At 37.1% G+C, this 25,485-nt stretch overlaps 1 protein-coding gene across 2 annotated transcripts in view; it reads right to left on the reverse strand.

Moving 5' to 3' along the window:
• Nucleotides 1-25,485, reverse strand: part of DCC (DCC netrin 1 receptor) — a 1,216,740-nt gene that overhangs the window by 313,323 nt on the left and 877,932 nt on the right. For both annotated transcript variants that reach the window (XM_051851212.2, XM_051851210.2), the window contains exons 10-12: nt 17,117-17,265; nt 15,266-15,404; nt 8,428-8,477 (exon numbers count right to left, since the gene is read on the reverse strand). In XM_051851212.2, the coding sequence (XP_051707172.1) occupies nt 8,428-8,477; nt 15,266-15,404; nt 17,117-17,265 (338 nt within the window). The remainder of the gene's footprint in view (nt 1-8,427; nt 8,478-15,265; nt 15,405-17,116; nt 17,266-25,485) is intronic.

Here is a 25,485-nt window from a genome sequence, read left to right on the forward strand (position 1 = left end):
GATATTTTGCAAATTTTGTTGAATATTTATTTTTTGAAATTATTTATAGAATCAATTTAATGTTTTCAAAGATCTGCTTACTTATTTGAATGACATAGTGACAGAGAAAGTGAGGGAAGGAGGCAGAAAGAGAGAGAGAGGAAATAGAGGGAGGGAGGGAGAGAGAAACTTCCAACTATCTGTTGATTCATTCCCCAAATGGCTACCACAGCCAGAGCTGGGGACAGGCCAAAGCCATGAACCATGAATTCCATGTAGGTTTTCCACATGAATACTTGGACCATCTTCAGTTGCTTTCCAAGGTTCATAAGCAGGGAGCTGGATGGGAAGTTGAGCAACCTAGACTAAAACCTAGAATAAAACGAGTGTTCCAATATGGGATGACGGTGTTGTAGGTGACAGCTTAATATGCTATGCTACAACATTGGCCACAGAATAAATTTAATTGAAATGATACATGCATCCTATTTATTATTTATTTAATAGTAAAAAAAGGAGAGAGAGACAGATACACCAACTGTAAGAGCTCCCATCTAGTGGCTCACTGATTGAATGTCTGCAATGGTTAGGGACAAAACCAGAAGCTGGGAATGAAATCCAGGTCTTCCCTGTGGCTGGCAAGAACTCACTTATTTGAGCCATCATCACTGCTTCCTATGGTCCACCTGACAAGGAACTGGAGTCAGAAGCTAGAGCCAGGAATTGATTCTTGTCCTCCAATGCGAGATGTAGCCATCTTGACTACTGGGCCAGACACTTGCTCTTGTTTATATTACTTAAAAATAGGCCACTTAATTATTTGTTTTAACTGCCCTAACATCCCTCCCATTCAGGGCTTATTTTTATTCGTTGACTATGTTTTCAAAGAAAAAAAAAAAAGAAAAAAAGAAGAAACTACTACAAAGTTCAGTGATCAATGTATCCACTGATTAATTTAAGTCTGATGCTGTGTCCATAGCATGCTTTCAGAGTCACCCCAGAACCATTCCACAGAGTGCAGATTTCTTACTATTAAGTGTGACTTTTCTAAAATAATTCAAAATTTTGGGGCTTTGGAACAGAAGAAAGTACTATTAATAATGAGAAGTGAGGTATGGCTTTTCAGCCAATTAAAAGAATATGCCTACACTCCTGTGTCTATGAGTCACTAAATTTATTTTCCTATCAGAATAAGGAACTAATATTTTTAAATGGTTTTATTTCTCAATTAAAATCAAATAAAAAGGCAATCAAATTTTTTCACATGAATTTGTTTCCCTTTTTCTTAATTTTTTTTTTTAATTTTTAATTTTTTTTTAACCAGGCAGAGTTAGACAGTGACAGAGAGAGAGAGAGAGAGACAGAGAGAGAGTTACAGATAATGAGAGAGAGAGACAGAGATAAAGGTCTTGCTTCTACTGGTTGACTCCCCTAATGGCCACTATGGCCAGCACTGCGCCAATCTGAAACCAGGAGCCAGGTGCTTCCTCCTGGTCTCCCACGTGTGTGCAGGGACCCAAGCACTTGGGCCATCCTCCACTGCACTCCCGGGCCACAACAAAGAGCTGGACTGGAAGAGGAGCAACCATGACTAGTACCCGGTGCCCCAACCAGGACTAGAACCCAGGGTGCTGGTGCTGCAGGCAGAGGATTAGCCAAGTGAGCCATGGTGCTGGCTTCCTTTTTTCTTCTAAAATAAGTAAGGTTACAGGAAGTAGCAGGGTAGTTGCCAAGAACTAGGGAAAGGAGAGGACTTCAGAGTTACTGTTTAACACATTTTGAGCTTCAGTTTGGGAATATTAAAAAAAACTTAGAGATGAAAAAGATTCATTTTAAAAGGCTAAAATTATTCAATTTATGTTAAAAACATTTTACCATTGTATTAGTCAGCTTTTCATTACTACAATGCAATACCTGAGACAAGCTCCTTACAAAGGAAGGAGGTTTTTTTTGGCACATAGTTGTTCAGGTTTACAGCCCAGGATCAGCAGGCTCCCTTCGTTCAGGCATCTGCTGAGGTCAGAAGATGATGATGGCAGAACATCAACAGAGAAATGACCACATGATGAGACAGGAAGTAGAGAGATTGGCTAAGACCAACTCAGCTTTTGTAACCGATCTTTTCACAAAAACTCCTTTCTCAAGGGACACCCATAGTGACCTAAAGATTTCTCACTAGGTCCACTTCCTACACATCATCATTGGACTAAGTTTCTACCCTCTTAGTGCCATTCAGTTAAGACTTTTAGGATTAAACATACACATGGCTTTAAGAAACGTATCTGATTCAACTCACAATAAAATGTCTCTATTAAATTAAGAAACTAGGATAGCAGATAACTGAAGATGAGTTCTACCCAATAAATACCAAGTGGGAGCTTTGTCTTGAATGAATCTCACAAATTATTACATATTTTCTGATTTTGATGCAATATAGAAAGTTATGTCCCATATAATCATTCTCCAAATTCTAGATGAAACCAGCAAGATTAGACTGTAAATGCTATCAAGACACACTTCCTTCCTTACAATTATTCTCTTATTCTTACCCTTCCCTAAACTTTCAGTCATACTTCCCATACATTATATTTAACAAAAAACAACCATGTAACGAATCAATTAAGAGATCTACAAGAGATACATACTTAAATTAGGTCAGATACTATGCTCAAACAGAAATGGTCTGTGTATTAAGATTGAATACAAATATCAATGCCAAGTTTAGGAGTATAAACATTGCATTTAAATTGCCCATCAGAAAATAAGTTTAGGCATCCAACTCATCTAGTTAGCAGATAGCTATCTATTAATGTATTCATTTAATTTGAGAAGCAGAGCTCCAAATGCCTACAATGAACCAGCCTAGACCAGTGCTAAAACCAGGAGTGGGGACTCAGTCCAAGGCTCCCATGTGAATGGCCTTCCAGGGTCTGCATTAGCAGGAAGCTGAAATCAGGAGTAAGGGCTAGGCATTGAAACTATGCACTCCAATGTGGGATGCAGGATTCTGAAACCAATAGCATAGCTATTAGCCAAACCCCTGCGTGACTCATTTATCTTTAAATGAGATCAATCATTTGAGGTTTCCTATGTGTCTTTGTTATGTGTATCTGTGGAGGAGATGAACTAGGGAAGGTAAAGTTATCAAGTTCTCACACTTTTGCTCTTGCCCTCTTATCTCTATGCTCCCATATCTCCCTCTCTATCTGGTATCCAGTAGCATTGTAACTGACAGATCCACCTGCTTGGCTAGTTGCCTACAAGTCTCTCATATAATGGTTTGGCTCTGGGCTACTGTTGTTGGTAAATCATATAAGCAATTGGGGATCATGGCTAGGCACAGCTGTCAGTGGGTAAGTATTTTGGTGGATGTGGCTGCTTGTAGATGGATGTGGACATGCACAAGCAGCTGTATGGGGATGTGTGGCTATATGTACTTATGTGAGGGTGTATGTAGCTATCTGTGTGTGTATCTAACCACTGCCAATGATACAAAGGTGGCTATTTCCTATGGTCCAGACACCACTGGGGCCAAGTGGTTGCTCCTTGTGCATTTCTCACTGCCACCGTGAGTTAAGGGAAATAAACTCAAGAATAGCTCTGAGTTGTTCTCTCACCTGTCAGAATCTGGATCTGTTTCTCCTGGGATCTAAACCCTGGGCATATAACACCCAACCCATTTTAGATGCCTATTGCATTTAAAAGGGAGGGACTCTGAGTTCTGAATGCAGGAACTCAGTAAGCAAAGCATATTTTATGAAGAGTTTAGGATGACTCAGGAAGAAACAAAAAAATGTCTTTCCTCACAGACTGAAGCCTATGCTTCCATAAAATATAAGCAGCAAGCTCAGCATCCACAGGAAGAAGACTGAGACCACAGAAGTGGGCCCCGAGCACCTGAGAAAGCTACGATTTCAGAGAAGTTCTGAAGCAGCAGATACAGGATGAATTCAAGTCCCTTCTACACAATCATGAAACAATAATCCCAATTTCAGAAAAAAAAAAAAACCACAAAACACAGAGGATCTGCAGAATGAATTAATGCTATAATTCACACTGCTCCCTAGTTTTCCTTTCCTCCAGCTTCTCGTCTTATTATCATAGATGGGTGACACACTCAGTCATCCATTTGTGTATGGGCTTATGCTGATCATAGTGTGTTCACCAGCCTGATGACAGGGGCAGAGACCTCAGTCAACAGCCATTATGCCCCAGCATATCGGCAGGAATGTGTTACTCTGTGGCCATCCAGTAACTCAGCACATAGATAAATAAATAAGGATACAAAAGCATCTCAAAGTGATTGGTGCACTTTTCGGAGTTGAAAATCACTGCCTTTATTCTCCTGTTTAGTGGTCTCTGGGGAAAAGGAATTGTAGGATACTGAACTCATTTTCAGGTTATTTGTACTGAAGATACCAGGAATTTTTTTTTACTATTGCCTTCACGACATCAGACCACTGGTTTGCAAGTGACTGACTTGATACCATGTTTAGGGATGCAATAGAAGACAGCCATACTGACACAGTTGGTATCCAAGGATAAGGATTTCAACAACAAGGGGATGTCAGGTAATAAAGTGAGAGTAACCCAACGTTTTGAATTGTTTAGCTTTTTAAATGTCACTCATCCTTAGTTACAATTGGCTTTTTTTTTGGAGGGAGAGGTTGTTAACAGTTTATTCCTTTAAGTCACTCTTCAGTGCTCAGTCATCAAATAGCTGGACTTGTGAGTTAAGTCCACTCCAGGCTACTGGGTGTGCTTGTGCCATTTTCTCTAACTCTAAAGATAAAATGTAAAGATAAAATGGTTGAGAAAAGGTATAAGTGAAGATATGAGTACAGACACAGATGTTCAAGAGATTTCAGGGACTTTTTTTGGTCCTTTCATTTTATACATGAGAGGATAATGCCAGCTCTGATGTATGAGAAGAGATTACATGTGACTAGATGAAAAGTTTATTTTTCTCTCACAAATTCCAATTCAACTGTGAGCACCATGAGGCAACGTCAGGATCATATTCCCAGCACAATGAATGATATGTAATTGATTCAGAATTAATGTTGAATAAATAAATCTAGCAGGCACAGTGACTTTCCAGAGTCTCAAAGAACTAGTAAAAGAATGCACACATCTTCAATCTCAGTGTAGTCTAAATGTTCTTATTCTTAGAACAGCTAGATGGTAATATAGGGAAGCAGTTGTGGGCTCTTCGCCTTCTGTAAGCTTGTGCTCTGTGTTGTGTTCTACTCAACTAATTAAATCACAACATTTATTTGTTAGAATGATTGAATTTTAATGTAAAGTCTTAAGAAAATTATCTTTATAAAAAGTATTTCCTATAAAGGTCACATTATAAAGCCCACATTGCAAACTATTATTTTTTCCTACAAAGATGTTAAATTTTAAGAAATTTTAATACAAAAATAATAATCTCAATCTGCCCCACTATTACCTGAAATCTAGTATTTATGGGTAAGCTGTTACTCAAAACAAAATTCGTATTCACAGTTAGGCTGCAGACAGGGAATCTAATCTGTTATGGGATTACAGCTTTGTGAAGGTAATTCACCATATTGGGTTTTCAAGTACGATATATTAAGAGTATTTCCCATGGGCTTTTTTTAGATTTAATTATATAAGGACCTTTATATGTGTATACCCAATAACATGATTTATAGACTCAATTAGCTTGCAGGTGATCATAACCTTCATGAGTAAACCTATACAGTGTCTTTTTAACTCTTTATGACTTCTCAGTTCTATGTACAGAAGAAACTCTAGCCATCTTTCTGTTGGAGTATTTGTGATACTAAATTTTGTCACTGACTGCCAATAAAATGATCAATTATATTCTATAGTTGCAAATATGAGATAGAATAGATTTTTAAAATGTGATTCAGTTCCTTCCATTTTAAGGAAAATTCCCAAGTAAAATAAATGATATAGAAACTCGTAATTCTGTTAGTCTCAAAGCCACAATTCTTCTACAACCTCAATGTTTCTTTTTTAAGTTTTAAAATATAAGGAAGGAAGAGAGATGGAGAGGGGTTTGAGAGGGAGGGAGGGAGGGAGGGAGGAAGGGAGGGGGGAGAGGGGGAGAGGGAGAGGGAGAGAGAGAAAGACTCTGTTATCTGCTGGTTCCTTCCTCAGTGCCCACAGTCGCTGGACCAAGGCCAGCCAGGTCCAAGTCAGGGGTTAGAACTCAATCTTGATCTCCCACACAGATGGCAGGGACCAAACTATTGGTATCATAAATGCTACCTCCCAGTTGTCACAACAGCAGGAAGTTGGAATGAGGATGATAGTTGCAACTCAAACCTAGGCACTTTGAGATGGGCTGCGGATGTCCCAGTTTTTCAATCACTGTGCCAAAGGCCCATCTCATGTTTCTTTTTAAATGAAGCTTGTTCCTGGAAATGGTACTATTAAGGGGGTATTAATATATCTGTGAACTCTGCTTTTGTTTCAAACAAAAGAATATTAAAATAGAATAATATTTTGCCTTTTTCTGAAAAAAAAAACATATTCAAAGTGAAAGAAAACAATGTTTTGATCATCCAATTTCTTTCTCTTGATAGCAATCCAAGAAAACACGTGATTAGTAATTCCTTAGAAGCTGAGAAATAAGATAACAGAGGGAGAGAGAATGGAAGAGAAAATAACAGTATCCAGTGCCTGGGTTTGCTGTATTCATTCTGGAAGTTAATGAACAAGTTAAATTTTCTAGGAGTGCAATGTTCCATAGATCAGCTACAAGAGAATAGAAGCATGAATGTTTGTATTTGCTTGCTGCAAACATTGCAAGTATAGAAATGTAAAGACTCTGTGTGTGTGTATGTGTGATATATAAATCACTTATATATGCTAATACTGCTATCTAAGTATTCTCCTTTCAGAAGAAAGTAATTCCATATTAAAAATCATCATTATTCAGAGTCATTCAATAATGCCTTATTCACGTTTCAGAAGAAAACACTCACCCTTTGCTGGGATACATTTTAGATGACCTGAACACACAAAAACAAAATAGTCTATATATCTATTTCTATTTTCTATACCAGAGGGAAGACGGGAACCGAGTGAAGATTCTAACAATGATGAGTCATTAAACAAGAGAGACTATAGTATATTTCCAGATTGTATTCATTAGCAACATATAATAATTATAAGAATTGACCTGCCTTTGACTTGAAAATTTCATAATTTAAATGGCACATCCATTTAGTGGTGCTGTAAATCAAAGTGTTGAATTTTTCTGATTATACTTTTTATTATTTTATTTATCTCATTTTTTTCTGCCTAAGTTCAGTTATTTTCTCTATTCTATTTCTACATTTGTTTTACTGGCTCTGATTGAATTTAGTTGCCAAAATATAAGATAATAATTTTAGAGACATTTCACTAGCTCCAAAAAATGAGTTTTTTGACAGAAGCAAATCTGATCAAAGTCACAAAACATGACTTCATTATAGATTGCTACAAAATATGGCAAGGAATTGTATATGGAATGAAGTAGTCAGTATTGACACTAAGATAGATTGAATTTTCATGTTATGTAACCATGCTCTCATGATAAGCTAAGGAAGGCAATAACTATTTAGGACAGTTCACACTATTTGAATATAGAAACAGGTTTGATGTCCTTAGAAACTTTGTCAACACCACACACAGTTATTAAAAGAGAAATCTAGGATTAAAACCAAGAATATGACTTTCTCTCTGATGCATAATTTCCCTGCAGCCTCCCAGAGTTCAGAAACCATTCCAGCTAACGGCTTCACTTGAGAAGTAAGCTGAGCCCACAGTACACACAATGAGGTAATGACAGGGTCACACCAGCCCAGCTCTTGTTTGCTCCATTTTACTGTTGGGCTTCAACTTATTTTCAACACTAAGGCACACCTGAAATAATGACATGATTCTAGAAGACAGATTTCTGACATTAGCCTACTTATTTATCCACAGCTACCCCTAGACTAAGTTAAACTCTTTTGAAAGTCATAGCCAGGCAGACATTAATGACTGGGCAACACTGCTTCATGAAGATAATCTTACTGGACCTTTTGAATGAACCAATGAACCTCTGATGTCTATAAGAGAAGACTCAGAATGACAAAGCAATATTCAATTCTAACTAATCTGAGAAGAAACAGTCTTTCTTTATACCACCCCTTTTGACTGGACAGTACTGAAGGATGTTCTACACTGGAGAAGATGAGTAAAAGAGACTTTCACCACTGTAACATTCAAAAAACCACACACACTACGAGCAAACAAATTCCTCATTCTGGTGTATGAGGATATGTGACCAACGCAACCTTCTGTGTTCTTCTGCAACATATCTTGACATGAAAGTAACCAACTTACACTGAAGATGGTGTGTTGGTGAGCAGAAGTTACACATGAGTGAAAGGCACAGAAGTCAGGAGCATTTGGTTGACTTACCCTCGAATTCACCACTTCCAGCGAGACGTTCTGAGGTGGGGCACTTGGCACTAAAAGAAATCAAACCAGGTGTGAGCGTTACTACCAGTCTTGAAACTCCAAATCTACTTTAAAAAGATAAAGTGTGCCTTTTTCACAGTTTATAAGGATAATTAGGTAGTTTAACCCAGGTGGTACTTCAAAATTTTCTTAGAGATGAAAAATAACTGCATTTGTTTATCTTTTCTCACTTGGTGGGCCATTTAGTTATCCATCTAGGGAGTCCCCAAACACTTAGGCAAAAGAGCACCTGCTGTAATACCAAATCCTGCCATTTAATTATAGCTTTCTTGTGAAAACCTTCCCAGAGAAACCAATAAAAACATGCAGGAGGCTTCCCGGAGAGGTGTTAAAGACTTAGGATATTGTGCATTTCTAGATAGGCACGGTTTTATGATGAAATATGTCACTCTAATGGTCAGCCAGGTTGCTTAATCCCTCTAATGCAATCTTTATTATGTCTTAAAAAGGAAAAAGAAAAAATACCTCCAATTTGGTCTTAGCTGTCTATAATTAAACTTGTGTGTCATGGATGCAAGCAGGTTACAAAATAGCATTTAGCAAGTCAATTCTATTAACAAAAGAGCAGTTATTTTTTTCTTTGTAGATTTTCTCTATATTTCATTATTTTTTCCTGCATATTATTTTTCTTATTATTTTGTGGAAGAAGGAAAGACATATGTAGGTTCCTTTCTAATACCTGTAATGAATAATTACTGTATCAAAAATGAAAATTCTATCATGTAAGTAATGCAAACACAGCACTCACTGTGAGGAAATATTCTACATGTCTGGGATGAGTCATAAGTAAACTAAAACTTCTTTTCCCACAAAAGAAATAGAAACAGTATTCAATAAATTCTTAACACATTAATCTATAAAGTGAGTAGTCTCTACTCACGTATGACAAATTGATGAATTTAATAGAAATGAAATTTTCTTGGCATTTTCAAGGATCTGAGGGCCATTTTTTGACATGGTTCTCCTTCTTGGACAAAACCTATATTTTCTAATAGGATATATAGGATATATGTCTACATTACCTTGAATTGATTCATACCTTACTCTGAATTTACCTTTTGAAAAGCAGTCACTAGGACTGCATGAACCACATCTGATTAATCTTTACATCTTCCAAACTGACATTCAATTAATAGTTACCGAACTAATGAGTGAATGAGCAAATTCATTAATAGCAAAAATTAAGTTATTATGTATTCTTTGAAAAATATCCCATAATGTAGAAAGTATTTTAGCATTTAGTTGTCACAAGTTTATATTATTTTTTAAATTAAATACATGATATAACCCCCATAGGGACAAAGATTTTATTAGATTTGATGCTGCATTATCAGTATCAAGAAAAGTTATCAGGCCCATGGCACAGACTCAGTAAATAGTTTGAATGAATATGTTAATTAGTAGAAAGTTTATGAGGTATAATAAAAACTCCATATTCAGGATTTGGGCCTCAAGTTTTGTTATGTTTTCTAATTTTATTTTTCAAATTGAGATATTTTATTTTTAGTTAACTAAAATATACTTACTGAGTTATAAATTGCAATTCTGAATTTTAAATTGAGGTACAAATTCTGTATATCATATAATTTCTGAAACTTCTGAAATGTGACATCTTTTGGAGGCAAATTTCAGAAACATATTAATGCTAAGTAATGATAAATCAATTCTTAAATTATTTTTTTTTTTTGAGAGGCAGAGAGAGTGCCAGACAGAGACAAAGCTCCCATTTGCTGGGTTACTCTCCAAATGCTGGCAACAGCTAATGTCAAAGCTAGGAATAAGGAACACAATCCAGGTGTCCCATATGGGTAGTAGGAGCCCAGTCATTTGAGTCATCACTGCTACCTCCAAAGGTCTAGAGTAGCAGGAAGCTAGACTCAGGTGTCAGAGCCCAGAATTAAATCCAAGCACTCTGACACGTGATGTGGGACTCTTAACCAGTTTCTTAACTGCTGGTCTAATACTTGGCCCATAAGTCAATTCATAGGCATAGAGGATATTTCTAAATTATAGTCCACATGACACTGTAATATTTACATGTCATGTTATAAGTTGCTAATACTATTATACCACTTTATTTGACCAACTAAATAATATCAAAATGAAAGCACATTTATGATGGGTGACTGAAGTTTGCAGGAAAGATGTTAGATTAAAAATGTACTTTGTCCTAGGTTCTGAGCTAGCTTAAATGCAACCCTTAAATATCATCATAACTTAACATTTTTAGTGATTATTTTCTCATTTCCTAAAATACATTGAGAAAAAATAAATATGAGATATATTTTCAAAAGTTCACAGGAAATGCATGTCATGAAAAACTATGTATGGCTTTCAAAACGTTTTCATGTTAAAATAGACTTATCCTTTCATTTTTTATTTTCCACAAACTTTTTGAAGTTCTTGTATATATTCTCTTTGCAATCACCAATATTTTACAGGCATCAGTATTATTTTCAGTATTAAGGATTTAAAGCCAAAATAATAAATTCCTAAAAGTCCTTATTATAATAGAGACTTTCCTCTAAGGACATAAAATCTCTTTCTTCCCATTGCTAGCACTTTGACTGTTCTTTTTTTTTTTTTTTTTTTTTTTTTTTGACAGGCAGAGTGGACAGTGAGAGAGAGAGAGACAGAGAGAAAGGTCTTCCTTTTGCTGTTGGTTCACCCTCCAATGGCCGCTGCGGCCGGTGCGCTGCGGTCGGCGCACCACGCTAATCCGATGGCAGGAGCCAGGTACTTATCCTGGTCTCCCATGGGGTGCAGGGCCCAAGCACTTGGGCCATCCTCCACTGCACTTCCCTGGCCACAGCAGAGAGCTGGCCTGGAAGAGGGGCAACTGGGACAGAATCCGGCGCCCTGACCGGGACTAGAACCCGGTGTGCCGGCGCCGCAAGGTGGAGGATTAGCCTAGTGAGCCGCTGCGCCGGCCTGACTGTTCTTGATATGCCAGGGAGGAAAATAAAAAAAAAAAAAAATTCTACTGTATTGTTAGATATTACACCCCACTCCCTACTTCTCATATCTGGTTCTGTATTATTAAGAGGAAAAAATACATATACATATATAATTAGTTGGAAACCTGACAAAGTGAGAATAATACATGTTTATCTGGTTTTTATTTACTCTTCCTAAGATGTTTCATTGCTTTATAAGGATACTTTTCTCTTTAAAATATAATTTATTTCAAAAATTATTTATTTGAAGAGCAGAAATAGAGACAGACAGTGATGCATACATAAAAATCTCCCATCCACTGATTTGCCCCTCAAATGCCGAAAACAGCTGTGTATGAGCTAAACTGAAACTGGGAACCAGGAACTCAATCTTGGTCACCTACAAGGGTGGGAGGGACTCAACCATTAGGCTGTCACTTGCTGCCTCCCCTGGAACATGTCATCAGGAAGGAGGAATAGCTCACTGAGGAACTTGAACCCAGGTATTCAGATATGGGATATGAGCATGCCAAGTAGGGACCTAACTGTGCACCAAATGCACATGCCTCAGGAAATGTATCATTTGCAATAATCCCATGAAAGTCACCTAGTGGTGGATGTGGAAAAGCCCCTCAATAAGGTGGAACATGCTGATTTGAAGCACATGCTGATAAGACATTCTGAAGATCAGATAAACCCCCACATCAAGAATTTTCATAGTTATAAGCACTTGAATTCCTACCTTTAGCAAACATGTACTAATTCATATTTTACTTTAAGGACCTAACATTGGACATTTATCACAGAATAAGACAAATTGTTTTCACCATGAATCCTATTCCCTAGCTTATTTGGCCTGATTCTACTACTTACTTGCTTGGATGACTTCTTCCTAACTTAATTTTACTGTCTGTGAAAGTTTGAGCATTTGGATGATAAAATATTAATGCAAGTTGCTAAGATCACAACTTTGCCATTATCAGTACTCAGCAAATATTAGTGATAACAGTAATAAGGACTTTCCTATGGTTATGTTGATTATGGAATCGGGTCCTTTTGATTTTGGACACTGGGCAAGCTAGCACAGACATGCCTAACTAGTAATTCACTCAAAACAAAGCTGCTGCTGATGTGAGACAGTGTTTTAAAAAAAAAATAAACAAAAAATAAACTAAAAAACATATGTCTAGCCAGACAAGTTACATGCTTGTGCTGCCCATTGTTGAAGATGTGAGCCATTGCAACCCAGTGGTACACTAGGTGGAGAAATGTGAATGAACAATTGCTTCTATCCAGAAAAACACTTAGAGCTGAGCTAAATTAGGGATGACAGCTCATCTGGGTAAAAATATTTATAGGTATCTTAGCAGAACAAAGAGATCATTGGGGTAATTAACTCAGAAATTATTTACACTTACTTTTGTTCCTATATTTTTCTCTGCCTCCATATAAGCTTTTATGATAAGGATTTCTATAGCATATAACAAATATGATGTTTTCTATAACACAAATGCATTTGAGCAGAGTGATATATTAAATTAGTCACACAAATGGGAAGTCCTAAATAAATGATTTTACATGTAAATGCAGGTACAATTTTTGCTTGAATTGCACGATTAATTCATTGGATACTTACTGAGTTAGGAGGAAAACAAATGAAAATCATATTATGTCTCATATTTAGAAGCATGTGACATAATGAGAAAGAGACATTGGGATAGATGATAGTTATTACACATTTAAATGTATGCTATGTGGGGCCGGCGCCGCGGCTCAATAGGCTAATCCTCCGCCTAGCAGCGCTGGCACACCGGGTTCTAGTCCCGGTCGGGGCGCCGGATTCTGTCCCGGTTGCCCCTCTTCCAGGCCAGCTCTCTGCTGTGGCCAGGGAGTGCAGTGGAGGATGGCCCAGGTGCTTGGGCCCTGCACCCCATGGGAGACCAGGAAAAGCACCTGGCTCCTGGCTCCTGCCATCGGATTAGCGCGGTGCACCGGCCGCAGCGCGCCGGCCGCGGCGGCCATTGGAGGGTGAACCAACGGCAAAGGAAGACCTTTCTCTCTGTCTCTCTCTCTCACTGTCCACTCTGCCTGTCAAAAAAAAAATAATAAAAAAAAATGTATGCTATGTGTTCTTTTACATGTTCCCATGTATTAGCTCATTTAATTTTCAAAACACCCACCTGTTAGAACATCCCCCAAACAAAACAAAACAGAAGAGTGCTGCAGGACAAAATGGGGAGGCAGGTCACTATCATACATCATACATGATGGAATAGATCTAAATGATGTGTGCTCTCAACATGAGCAGCATCAGCAGAGAGAAGACATCAGACTGAAGCAGAGAGAAGGGAAATGGATACTAAGGAAACAGAAGCCAAGAGCACAGATTTTGGTTAGAAATTAAAGAGATGAATTAAAGATGAGTAGACGGGGTCACTGTGTCCACTCCAGGGGGTCATAGAGTCCCTGCCTTCTCCAATCAAATGCTTCCAATAGAAGGCATCAGTGTTCATTTCACACTGGAGCTGGCTTCATGAAACCCTTTTTTCCAGTGACAGGCATTTTGTAAGTCCTAAACACTGCAATGCTTCCAGAAGATAATTCTCAGATTAATGAATAATACTCTATCTTTCTCACTTATGACATTTAAAACCAATGTGGAGAATAAGGCCACATTATTACAGTTCAGAGTGTGAATGAAATCTACATAAATTATGCAAAAGACTCATTTTCATTTGTTTTTCTTTTATTTTTATAATTACAAGTTGTGAAGTAATTTATTCTGCCAATAAATACTCTGTTCTGTCTTAAATAACAGAATCAGATGGGCAGGCATAAGAATTGCATTAAAATATGACATTGAATTGGTGTTATATACACAATGCATTTTTAAGTTGAAATTACAAGTGAGCATCACTCCTGAATGCTCCACACTGTCCTCACTCATTTCATTGACATTGGGTGAAATATTCATGCAGATTAAAACTGAATCATAAATCGGAGAATGATCAATGATTTACAGAATTAGATACACCAACATTGAAACCACCCTAAAAGGAGTGAGCTCATCTTTTTAAGATTCACAGAGGTATCCTTTACATTCCTGTATCTGCCTTAATGTCTTTGGCCTCCTCGCCTACATTATCTTACACTTATTCTTCCTTTTAATTGTTTCCCAAATTATCATCACCATCTCTTTTTTCAATTTCTAGTGTCCCCTGTCACGACTTTGTCAATTGCATTCTTCCCATTAAGATTTCTTCCTCTCATTATGGTATTTAAAAAGGAAATGCTTACTCTTTTTTTTTTCTTATGAAAGATACAACTACATGTATGTAATGTTATGTTCATTGTTAATACTTTCAATGCTGGGTCATTTGGCCTAGGTTCTTTTGATATATTTTCACACCTGCAGATGTGTAGGGGGATTGTTTATAATTTACACTATTAATCATTTTTGTCCTTTGAAAAAGAAAGAAAAGAAACATGACAATATAATAAATTGGTTCACATCCATAAAGAGATGAGTTTGTATTAGAGCATTAAAAGAAATAGACATGTACACAAAACTAATTTGAGCTCTGAGACAACAGTCACCCTTTGAGGATTATTTGTTTGTGCACCCTGACACAGAGTGTGTGTGTGTTTAAACAGAAACAGAAAGTTTAAATCGGACTATAATAGATAGTATGGAAATATTACTCAAATTTCTAACTTACGACAATATATTCCACAAAATTGTAGACTGGAAGCCTTGACATATGGCATTCATGACACACAAGCAATCGTATTTTTCTATGATAACAACTGTATTCAAGAAGTATCACTGTTTTTTAACTTACCATCAGAGAGCGTAACCACTGTTATATCATCAGTAGATACTCCTGGCCCATAGCGATTATAAGCTAGGAATCGAAGACTATACTCCGTGAATTTCTTCAGGCCTTCCAGTTTATAAGAGAGTCCATCAACCTCTATATTCTGGAGACATAAAACACCAAAAACTGCTATTAAGGAAACACATTAAAGCAGAAATGGCAGTCATTCTGTGCAATCAGTGCATGGATATTAGATTCTCATTCACAAAACCACACTCTAGCCTTAGAATGAGTTGTAAAATCTAACTTGTGGCATGGTCTCCCCCACTAAAGCCCAAGCTACTCTGTAGGCTCCTTGTTAAAACAGCACCGCACTATTATTACAGTCATTCGGTTCCAATTTGTTTAATAGCACCCAGTATATGGGGTGGTGTGGGTGATTCCAGCCACAGTAAACCCTGAGCTGCAGAAGGCAGCTTGTATGTCTGCAGCAACAGACTTGCTCTCGCACCCTGAATGCAGTAGTTCACCAAGGAACCAGAGATTTCACCTTTCACTTGACAAAGCATACCCACAGCTCTTGCAACTGCCCAGTATTTTGTCACAGTTTTTATTTTCCAGATGCTGTGAAGTGAACTGAGCCTGTTCTCAGCACTTCACAGCTGCAGTTTATGAAACACTGAAGGTAAAAATCACCAAGGAAGTCAGAACCAGCCCCCACTAGAAGACCCATCACGTAGCCAAACAGATGATTCCCAGACATGCATCTTGATGACAGCTTTCTTGAATTTATTTAAATGGGTTGGCAAAATGCATTATGAAAGAGCTAAAATATACAGCAAAGTGGATGGAATAGAAAGTTGGAAAATAAAAGCTAAACATAGTGTGGGGACAAGCAAGGGAGGAGGAGGGAGAAGAGTGGGAAGAGGAGAAGCCATGATTACATAGGAGAAACTCTTGTAATGCTTATTTTATGATTTGACACGGGAAGGGACCCGAACTATTTCTGGCAAAACATTTTTTAAATAAAAATTCCTGAACATTCAGTCCATGTGGGAGCAGGAAGAACCCCTTGACCTTGGCAGCCTTCTTAGTACATGGTTTCAACCCCATACCTGAGGGCAGCTTTCCTGTATAACTATGTCCCTGCATCTTCTCCACAGGAGGTTGAGAGTCTGTAAGTCAACCTCTCATTCATCACATACATGTCACAAAATGCAGGTGTCAAGTTTCATATGTCTCCCTAAAGACTTGTTTACTCCTCCTTTTCATGAAAAACTAATTTGCCTCTTTTCAAGTGTCTGTGGTAACCTTGGATTAGAAGCGACATTTAAGGCAAAGGAAGGTAGGTTTGGGTGCAGGGGCACAAGCACCTGGGCCATCTTCCACTGCTTTCCCAGGCCGTGGCTTGCAAGACTAAGTTCTACTGAAAATGATCAACGTTGACAGGTCACAGCCTAATGGTGGGCAGGAGACAGAAATAATATCCAATCCATAAGACAGACAAAAGCAGTATGGCTAACATCATCCCTCAAAATCATCCCTCCATATAACTGGGGAAAATGAAAATGCCTTCTGTGAACAGTGAGTAGCACAAACACGGCTACCTACACGCACATGGGCTCATGTCATTGCATATTTGAAGGAGAAAGTGGCATCCTCTCTGTTGACTTCACCTCAGTGCCCTTCTGCATCTGTCACCAGCAGAAATCAATACACTTGTTTACAGTGCCCAATGACAAGTACTTTATAATTTATTCATTATCCAATGAATGTGCTAAACATTGAGCTTTATCGAGAGCTTGCAGGTCTCTGCTGTTCTAGTCCTGGAACCACCCAATAGTTAGCAGTAGTGGGGCCCTCTCCATGACCTACCTGTTCTTTGCCTGTGGACACTTCAGTGCAGAACAATCTGTATCCTTGGACTGGACCATTTGCATAGGCAGGGGGTTCCCAGGTAATAAGAATTGAGGTAGGTGAGGTAGATACAGCTTGCAGGTTTTCTACTGGCCCTGGCACTTGCACTGCACACAAAATAAATTGTTTAGGTTAAGAGTTCCTTTTCTCAGGATGAACAAAATTACATCTCCTACAGTTCACGGAAATTCTAGTAGCATGCACTATTTTTATAACTATATGTAACATAATATATAAGAAATAATTACATAATATAAAACGCAAATGGAAAATATAAGACTTTAGAAGCACTTAAGTTTAAAATGGAGAATAAAGCTTATGTTAATCAAAATCACTTTTTCCATTTTACAAAGAAATTTGTCAAAGTGTATAAATGACTAGGATAATGACAGAAAAAGAGGAGAATTCTGGAGCTAAATCTCAACCTGGGAAATTTTTCACTATGCTAGTACACCATTGTCTGTATTTTGCTAATAATTGCAGAAGGAAAAGAGAAAATACAATTATATCATTATGGTTCTACTTATAATTTAAATAGGCAGCACAGCAAAACATAACTTAACAACTTGTCTTTTGTGTGTCAACACTTTAAAAATATTTCCCAATTCTGGGTCATTTAAATGAAAATTTAGGATTTCATTTTCAATTTCACTTCACTATATTACATGCTCTTTCATATCTATTAATTTGGTTAAAAAGGGTAAATAATTTTCTTACTAATGAAATTAGCACAGGTCCAAAATACTTGTGTCCAGGTGTCTTTTCATTTCAGAAAATTTCATATTATATTAGCAAGAATCCATGTTTCTCTCTATTTATATATCTATACTCTCTTTTTTTTTTTGACAGGCAGAGTGGACAGTGAGAGAGAGAGACAGAGAGAAAGGTCTTCCTTTGCCATTGGTTCACCCTCCAAAGGCCGACACGGCCAGCGCGCTGCGGCCGGCGCACCACACTGATCCGATGGCAGGAGCCAGGTACTTCTCCTGGTCTCCCATGGGGTGCAGGGCCCAAGCACTTGGGCCATCGTCCACTGCACTCCCTGGCCACAGCAGAGAGCTGGTCTGGAAGAGGGGCAACCGGGACAGAATCCGGCACCCCGACTGGGACTAGAACCCGGTGTGCCGGCGCCGCAAGGTGGAGGATTAGCCTAGTGAGCCGTGGCGCTGGCCTATATATCTATAATCTTGAAGGACACACGGATTCCCACCTTTTTATGGTCTAAAACTAATAATTGCCTTTAATTTTTTTGACATTCAAATCATCCAGATTTTATCATGGAGGCCTCTAGCTGTTTCTTCTGTCCTCGTAGCATCGACCATCAATTATTAGAGCCATTCTTTTCTTTCTGGCATGATGAAGTATACTTCAGAAACTCCATGAAAAAGTGGAACAAATACTGTTGTTTTCTAAGAACTATGTAAAGACCTCTCCTATCTTCCAGACTCATCTTGATCCTCCCCCACCTTTGCAATCAGACATTTCTCCAAGGATTTCTGGTTCTTTTCAGTGGGAAATACTATTAAAGATATAGATCTGGATGCTATATATGTTATTACTTGGTTGTCCTTAATTTTAGGGTCCTTCAGTGGCAGAGATAAGAAACATGCACATGTATGCATACATATACATGCACTTATATTCACATGCAAGCATATACTTAAACAGACAGGTGCATATTACATTTCATGACTCCACAGTGATACCTTCCATTCCAATTCATCTCTATTGTGTTTGGTCTTGCCTCTCAGTTACTTTTTTTGCCATACCTTTTCTTTCACAGGTAGAATACTTGCTTCCAAAGAACTGTCTTTTGACTGACATTTTGTGGTATATATACATGATGGAATACTACCCAACCATAAAAAGAATGAAATCCTGACTTTTAGATTAAGATGGATGCAATTGGAGATTATACTTAATGAAATAGGCCTGTCCCCAAAATATATTTTTCCGATATGTGTTAGTTAATGAACAATATAAAAATGTGTAACAATGAAACTGATATCTTATGATTTGATTATTATTTATAGCCCTTTTCTATACTCCTGTGGAAGCATGGTCTTTCTACTTTTTATTTGTTGAACATTATGATTAGTGGTGCATTAAGCCTGTGATTATAGAGTAAATTTAAAGAATGTTATTACAAAAATTAAAGGAAAATATAAAGGAAAGGAAGGAAGAAGACATTAAGGGGTGAGAGAGGGAAGGTAGTTACTTTCTTCAAATTGTATCTATGAAACACCCCTCTTAGTATTTTTTTTGTTTGTTTGTTCTACTTAATACTTTTGGTTGAATACTGTAATCAATACACAATTCTTCGTAAGTGCTGAAACTTAACTGAAAAGTGATCACTGTTAAATATAAGAGTGGGAATAAGAGAGGGAAGAGATGTGCAATTCGGGACATACTCAAGCTGACTTACTTCAAACGGTAGAGTTAGAAACATACCAGGGGATTCCAATTCAATCCCATCAAGGTGGCATGTACCAATGCCATCTCACTAGTCCCGGTGATCAATTTCTGTTCACAATTGATCATAATGATAGGACTAAGAACCAAAGGGAGCACATAAACAAGAATAGTGTCTGCAAATACTAGCTGATAGAATAAAAAAGGGAGAGAATGAGCCAACATGGGAAGTGAGATACACAGCAGACCCATAGAATAGCAGATGTCCTAAACAGCACTCTGGCCTCAGAATCAGCCCTTAAGGCATGTGGATCCGGCTGAAAAGCCCATGAGAGTATTTCAGGCATGGAAAGCCAAGACACTCTGGGAAAAAAAAAAAAAAAAAAAAACTAAATGAAAGATCTCCACGAGTGAGATCCCAGTGGAAAGAACGGGTCATCAAAGAAGGAGGTACCTTTCTCTGAAGGGAGGAGAGAACTTCCACTTTGACCATGGCCTTGTCTAAATTTGATCAGAGTCAGTGAACTCAGGGGGCTTCCATAGCCTTGGCAGCTCATGACAAGAGCCTAGGGTGATTACTGATGCCATAAACAAGAGTGTCAATTTGTTAAGTCAACAACAGGAGTCACTGTGCACTTACTCCTCATGTAGGATCTTTGGCCTTAGTGTGCTGTACATTGAGATTTAATGCTATAACTAGTACTCAAACAGTATTTTTCCCTTTATGTTTCTGTGTGGGAGCAAACTGTTGAAATCTTTACTTAATGTATGCTAATCTGATCTTCTGTGTATAAAGAGAATCGAAAATGAATCTTGATGTGAATGGAAGGGGAGAGGGAGTAGGAAAGGGGAGGGTTGCGGGTGGGAGGGACGTTATGGGGGGGAAGCCATTGTAATCCATAAGCTGTACTTTGGAAATTTATATTCATTAAATAAAAGTTTTTTTAAAAAAAGAAACACAAGACATCTGTTCTCTTTATACTAATGAAAATATTTTAAATGCAGAATCCACATTAAAAAAAAGCATGACTTTTCAGTACTCCTCTGGAAATGGATAATTTTTCTATGAAAAACTCTGTTCCACAAAGAAAATTACAGGAGACAATGTTGAACAATGGAGAGTTTCACCTAGTGTCACATTTTGCAATGACATAATTAGACTTGTGCTATAATGAATAGGAAAGAAATAAAATTAATTAAAACCCTGGCTAACACTGTTCAACTGGATTTCACAGTTCAACATTTGAGTGAACAGTAATTAAAACAAATAATTTGAATTCTTGTATGACTACTGATGTACACTGAAATGCAAATATCTCAAGAGAGGGCATTCCTGATCTGGAATGTATTACTCTTCTAAGGGGAGAAGACAGAGAATGTATTGACAGCATTGAGGTTTGAGTGCTCTGCTCAAAATGTATGCTGAATGTAAGGTATCCAGGACTTTACATGATTCGTGGAATGTACATACAGGTGACCCAGTGATATGGAAAGTATTAACTGAATACTGTCCTTGCTCTCCTGTGGTTAAACTGAGAAAAACTGTTTGCTATGACCATGCCCCAATCTAAGAGCAATGACTCCAGTTACAATGATCATATTTTAAGGGTTTCACTCCTGCTATGTGTGTGTGACGGAACGAGTTTAACAGGTGTGACAGACCCCAGACCTGATTTCCCAGAGATGAATATGTCTCTGAGACAAGGACAGAGAAGCATTGTTTGGGAAGTTTCTGTTCATCCATTCCAGCAGAACAAAAGGGGATAATGTGAAAAAATTCAGGTGGTCTCCAAGTTTTAAGAGGTCAAAGATAAGTAAATGAACTTGGCCTCGCCTGACGGATCACATGTACAGAAAGTGTCAACTTTGCAGTAAAGGAAGGAGTGTATGAGGTGTTCATCTACTCTGAGAGCTCCCTAAGGTTCCAAGTGTGATGTGGAAGAGAAGCTATGAATGTCCTGTTCATACAGAGTGCAGCACATTAAAATCTTGAAAAGCAAGCTGAGCAAGCCATCAGCAGGGCACAGGCCATACATGGTGAGGAGAGTGAGGGTACACATAGCTCACTTATGACTCTGTGAATCGTTCAGGCTTGGAAAACTCTAGGAACCAGATATGACAACTACACAGCTACATTTATTGAACATTGTGGAGAACGTAGACTAGAGCACTATCTGCAGCTCAAGGCAGTACTTTCACAAGAGCAAATGTTAATCCATACTCTGACTGCTAAGTCCAGCCAAAGCAGATTAGTGTTCAAGTTCTTTGCGGAGAATGTTGAGTTCATTCCATTTAGTTTCCCAAATATTAGAAGCAGCTGTATTCTCCATAAAGATATGCTTGCTATAAGAACATATTAAAAATGTGCATTCATGACTTCATGTTCAATTACCAAATGCTAACATGAATTACAAGCCTAAAACACACTTTTTATAGGAACCCATGTGATTTTGTTGAGTAAGCATTGTTACTAAAGTGATCAGGAAATAGTGTTTTCCCAGTGCACCCAATGAAAACTAAAGTTGGTATATGTGTCTGTATGTATTGTATGAATGTGAGCCTGTGTGCTCTTTGCTGTTCTTCTAATTTCTTTACAACCACATAGTTTACATGTTACTGGTGAGAGAATATCAAGCAGTTAAGTACCCTAATGTGTGCTTGGGTTTCCAGAAGGATTTCATGCAGGAATAATAGACACTGGGGTGGAAAGGTAAATTCACAGCATTTAGATCATGGATCCACTGATGACTGTACATGTTTGCATCAACAGTCAGCCAAATGAGAACTTTCTAGTTGTTGATATAAAGTATTCAATTGTCTTTTCTCTGAGAAAGCATGGCCTTTCAGCATGAAACTGTTTCCTACTTTAGTTCTACTGCCTTTAGATTATAATTTATTCTATTACCTGATTACATTGGCAGAATTTAATATCTTCATATATTAAACATATCATAATTCTATGTTGGTTTGAAAAAATCACCAAAGGATTTTCACACACACATATATATACAATATATATGTATATTCATTAATAAAATGCCAGTCCTCTAAATACTGCCTGCACTTGAGATCTGCTTCACAATGTTCTGGGGTAGCATAAAGTCTGTGCTTTATTTAAGCTATCAAATGCTAACTCTTCTTCACAAATATGATAAAAGCTGTCATGAATTTTCTTTTTATTATAACTCTAACATATGTGTATAAGTAATGGTTTTATGTTAACTGTGGAGCTATATATAGATATATATACACACATACACATGTATTAAGATCCATATTTACAAAGTATAATTCATATATTTTTAAAAATGTGACACATTATATGTATATGATCTGCAAAAGGGAAGAGAAAAAGAGATATTCAAAAATGTTCAACAATGAGAATTTGATGTGAAATCAATATAGTCAACAGCTTTTGCCTCCCATTTCATTATATTTTAATATGTCAGTCAAGAAATGTAATGGGTTTCGCTGTTCATCATTTCCAAGATGTCTTTAATAGTCCCCACCAATCCCCTCAGTTGGACAATAATTTTGTGGCAAACTGCATCTAATTTCTATCTCCATTCAAGTTATCTATTTCTTCAAAGACTTCAGAATAGAAGCATAATCTACGCAAGTAACTCATCAATCAATGTCAGCCTTACCAACTACCTTTTTAAATTTCAATATTGCAATACAGTTGAAATTCATTATAATACCTGTGTCTAAGAATTAAATATGGTGGAATAAAATAAATTTATTGTGTGTCACTATTTGTACTGGGAATAATAATTCCTGACTATATAGATAGGTAGGTAGGTAGGTAGGTATATATATGTATATATATATATATAAATGGATAGATTTGTACCCAAATAGAATATTTTATAATGAGAGCTTGTTGAGTATTATCCCAAAAATGGCATATAAATGTTAAACAAATAAAACATGAGTGATCATGTATAATCATATTGAAGACAGGATGTGTGTGTGTGTGTATGTGTGTGCTATTGTATACCACAGCTTAATGAGTTACAATTGACTAATTATAGCTCACAGGAGACATGATTTCTTATCCCAACTATATCTGTGATAGGGGCCAGCCCTTGCCATCAAGGAGTCTATGAACACCCTGACGTTGATGCACATTTTCAAAACCAACATGGATAGTTTTTGAGGTACAGTGCCACAGCTCTTATCATTGTGCTCCATGACTCCCCCAAATGGGAGCTCTCGATGGATTAGAAAATATCTCCAGCTTCTTTCAGTTTAGAAAATCAGTGATTCCTCACCATCCAATCATTTCCAGTGATTATTAATTTATAATGGGAACTGTGGCAAAAATTTCCCTTTAAAAAGACATCTTCAACTTTTAGCCAATGCTACTGCTTCAAAAGCAGAAACAGATTTATGAAATAGACTTCTATTTTATTTTATAAATCATGGATATTTCAAAGGCATTTGAATTCATCTGGCTAATTATCAAATATTATAGATTTACAAGGTGGCAGGGTTCCTGATAAGCACAAAGTAACACAGAATGTATTTTTTAATATCCTATTTCATTTTTCTCTTCATCTATTTTTATCCAAGTGTATCTCTACTTATCTACTTCCATCACATCTCTCTACTATAAGTAATATGATATTTGTATTAATGAGACCAAAATTTACATTATGATTTATCAAATATGTATTTCAGAAATATTTTGGGAGTTCAAATAATCTCTTACAAATAATTTTGTGACTATAAGGTTTTCAAAGAAGAAGTGTTAGAAGTTTCAAGAAATGTCACTGGCTTCATAACAATGAATGAGGCTGATGTGACTTAGCCATTTTACTGACGTTTCTCAGCTGGAAGTCCGAAATGAAGACAAATGCTAGTGTCAGGGAATATGTAGTTGGATATTTGAATATTTCAAATCTTTTCAAAATGACTGCGTAGGATCATAAGCTCTATTCTTCCCATGTCACCAACTTAACAGTCACTTTTTGGGGGGGAATACTGAAGTAACAGATTTTAGAAATGCTGCCATGTGTGTTGTCTTCCAAATTCACATATCCTTAGCTCAGGACAGAATTCTGAGGATGAATCTATCTTTTGAGTCATTTACTAATTTATATGTGATTTTTGAGCCTATTTTAAAAATGGATAGCAATGGAAATAAGCAATTATCTTGAGTGATCCAAGTGGATTCAGACCACAAAACTCCGCCTTTAAGCAGTAGCTCCCATTGCTGGCGATAGCCTCAATGAATGTGTTTTAAATGCAAGTCATTTCCGAAACGATGTGCATTTATTGATAATAAAATGCATGCTTTGATTGCCTCTTTGATTTTTTTCCTCCTGTAGTTAACAGCTTTAATGATATTTCTACAAAATCTGTTTCCATTCTGTATGGGGATTGCAATGTTGGAAAGCCTGCAGGCAATGTAATTATTAACATAATGAAATCCCTTCTTGAATGAACTATACATAGTTAGGAGATATGACAGTAATTTGGAACAGAAGAAGCACAAACTATGGGGTAGGTTTTTATTGCAAAACTACAGGAATCAGACAAGATTTTGTTTGAGAAAACAATTATTACCTGCTTATTTTACTTCTTCTCTTTACGTGTAATTCATAGCTACAATTCTAAGAATATAACCATACTTCATTCTCTATCCCCCTCCCTCAATACACCTCCCTTTTTCTTTAATTTTTACAAAAACATAGGCACTATCTGCTACTACAATGTCAACTGTTCTAATATACATATGGGCATATGTGTGTGTCTAAATATATACAGCACAGAGACAGATATTAACACACATACTATTTATATATCACACACGATTTATATATTACTTAAATATTTAAATGTATGTATGATAACATATTAAAATACAGACATTTTCTACAGCTTATGGTAAAACATTGATTCAATATAAG

Source organism: Oryctolagus cuniculus, chromosome 10, assembly GCF_964237555.1.
Source record: "Oryctolagus cuniculus chromosome 10, mOryCun1.1, whole genome shotgun sequence".
NCBI classification, from domain to species: domain Eukaryota; kingdom Metazoa; phylum Chordata; class Mammalia; order Lagomorpha; family Leporidae; genus Oryctolagus; species Oryctolagus cuniculus.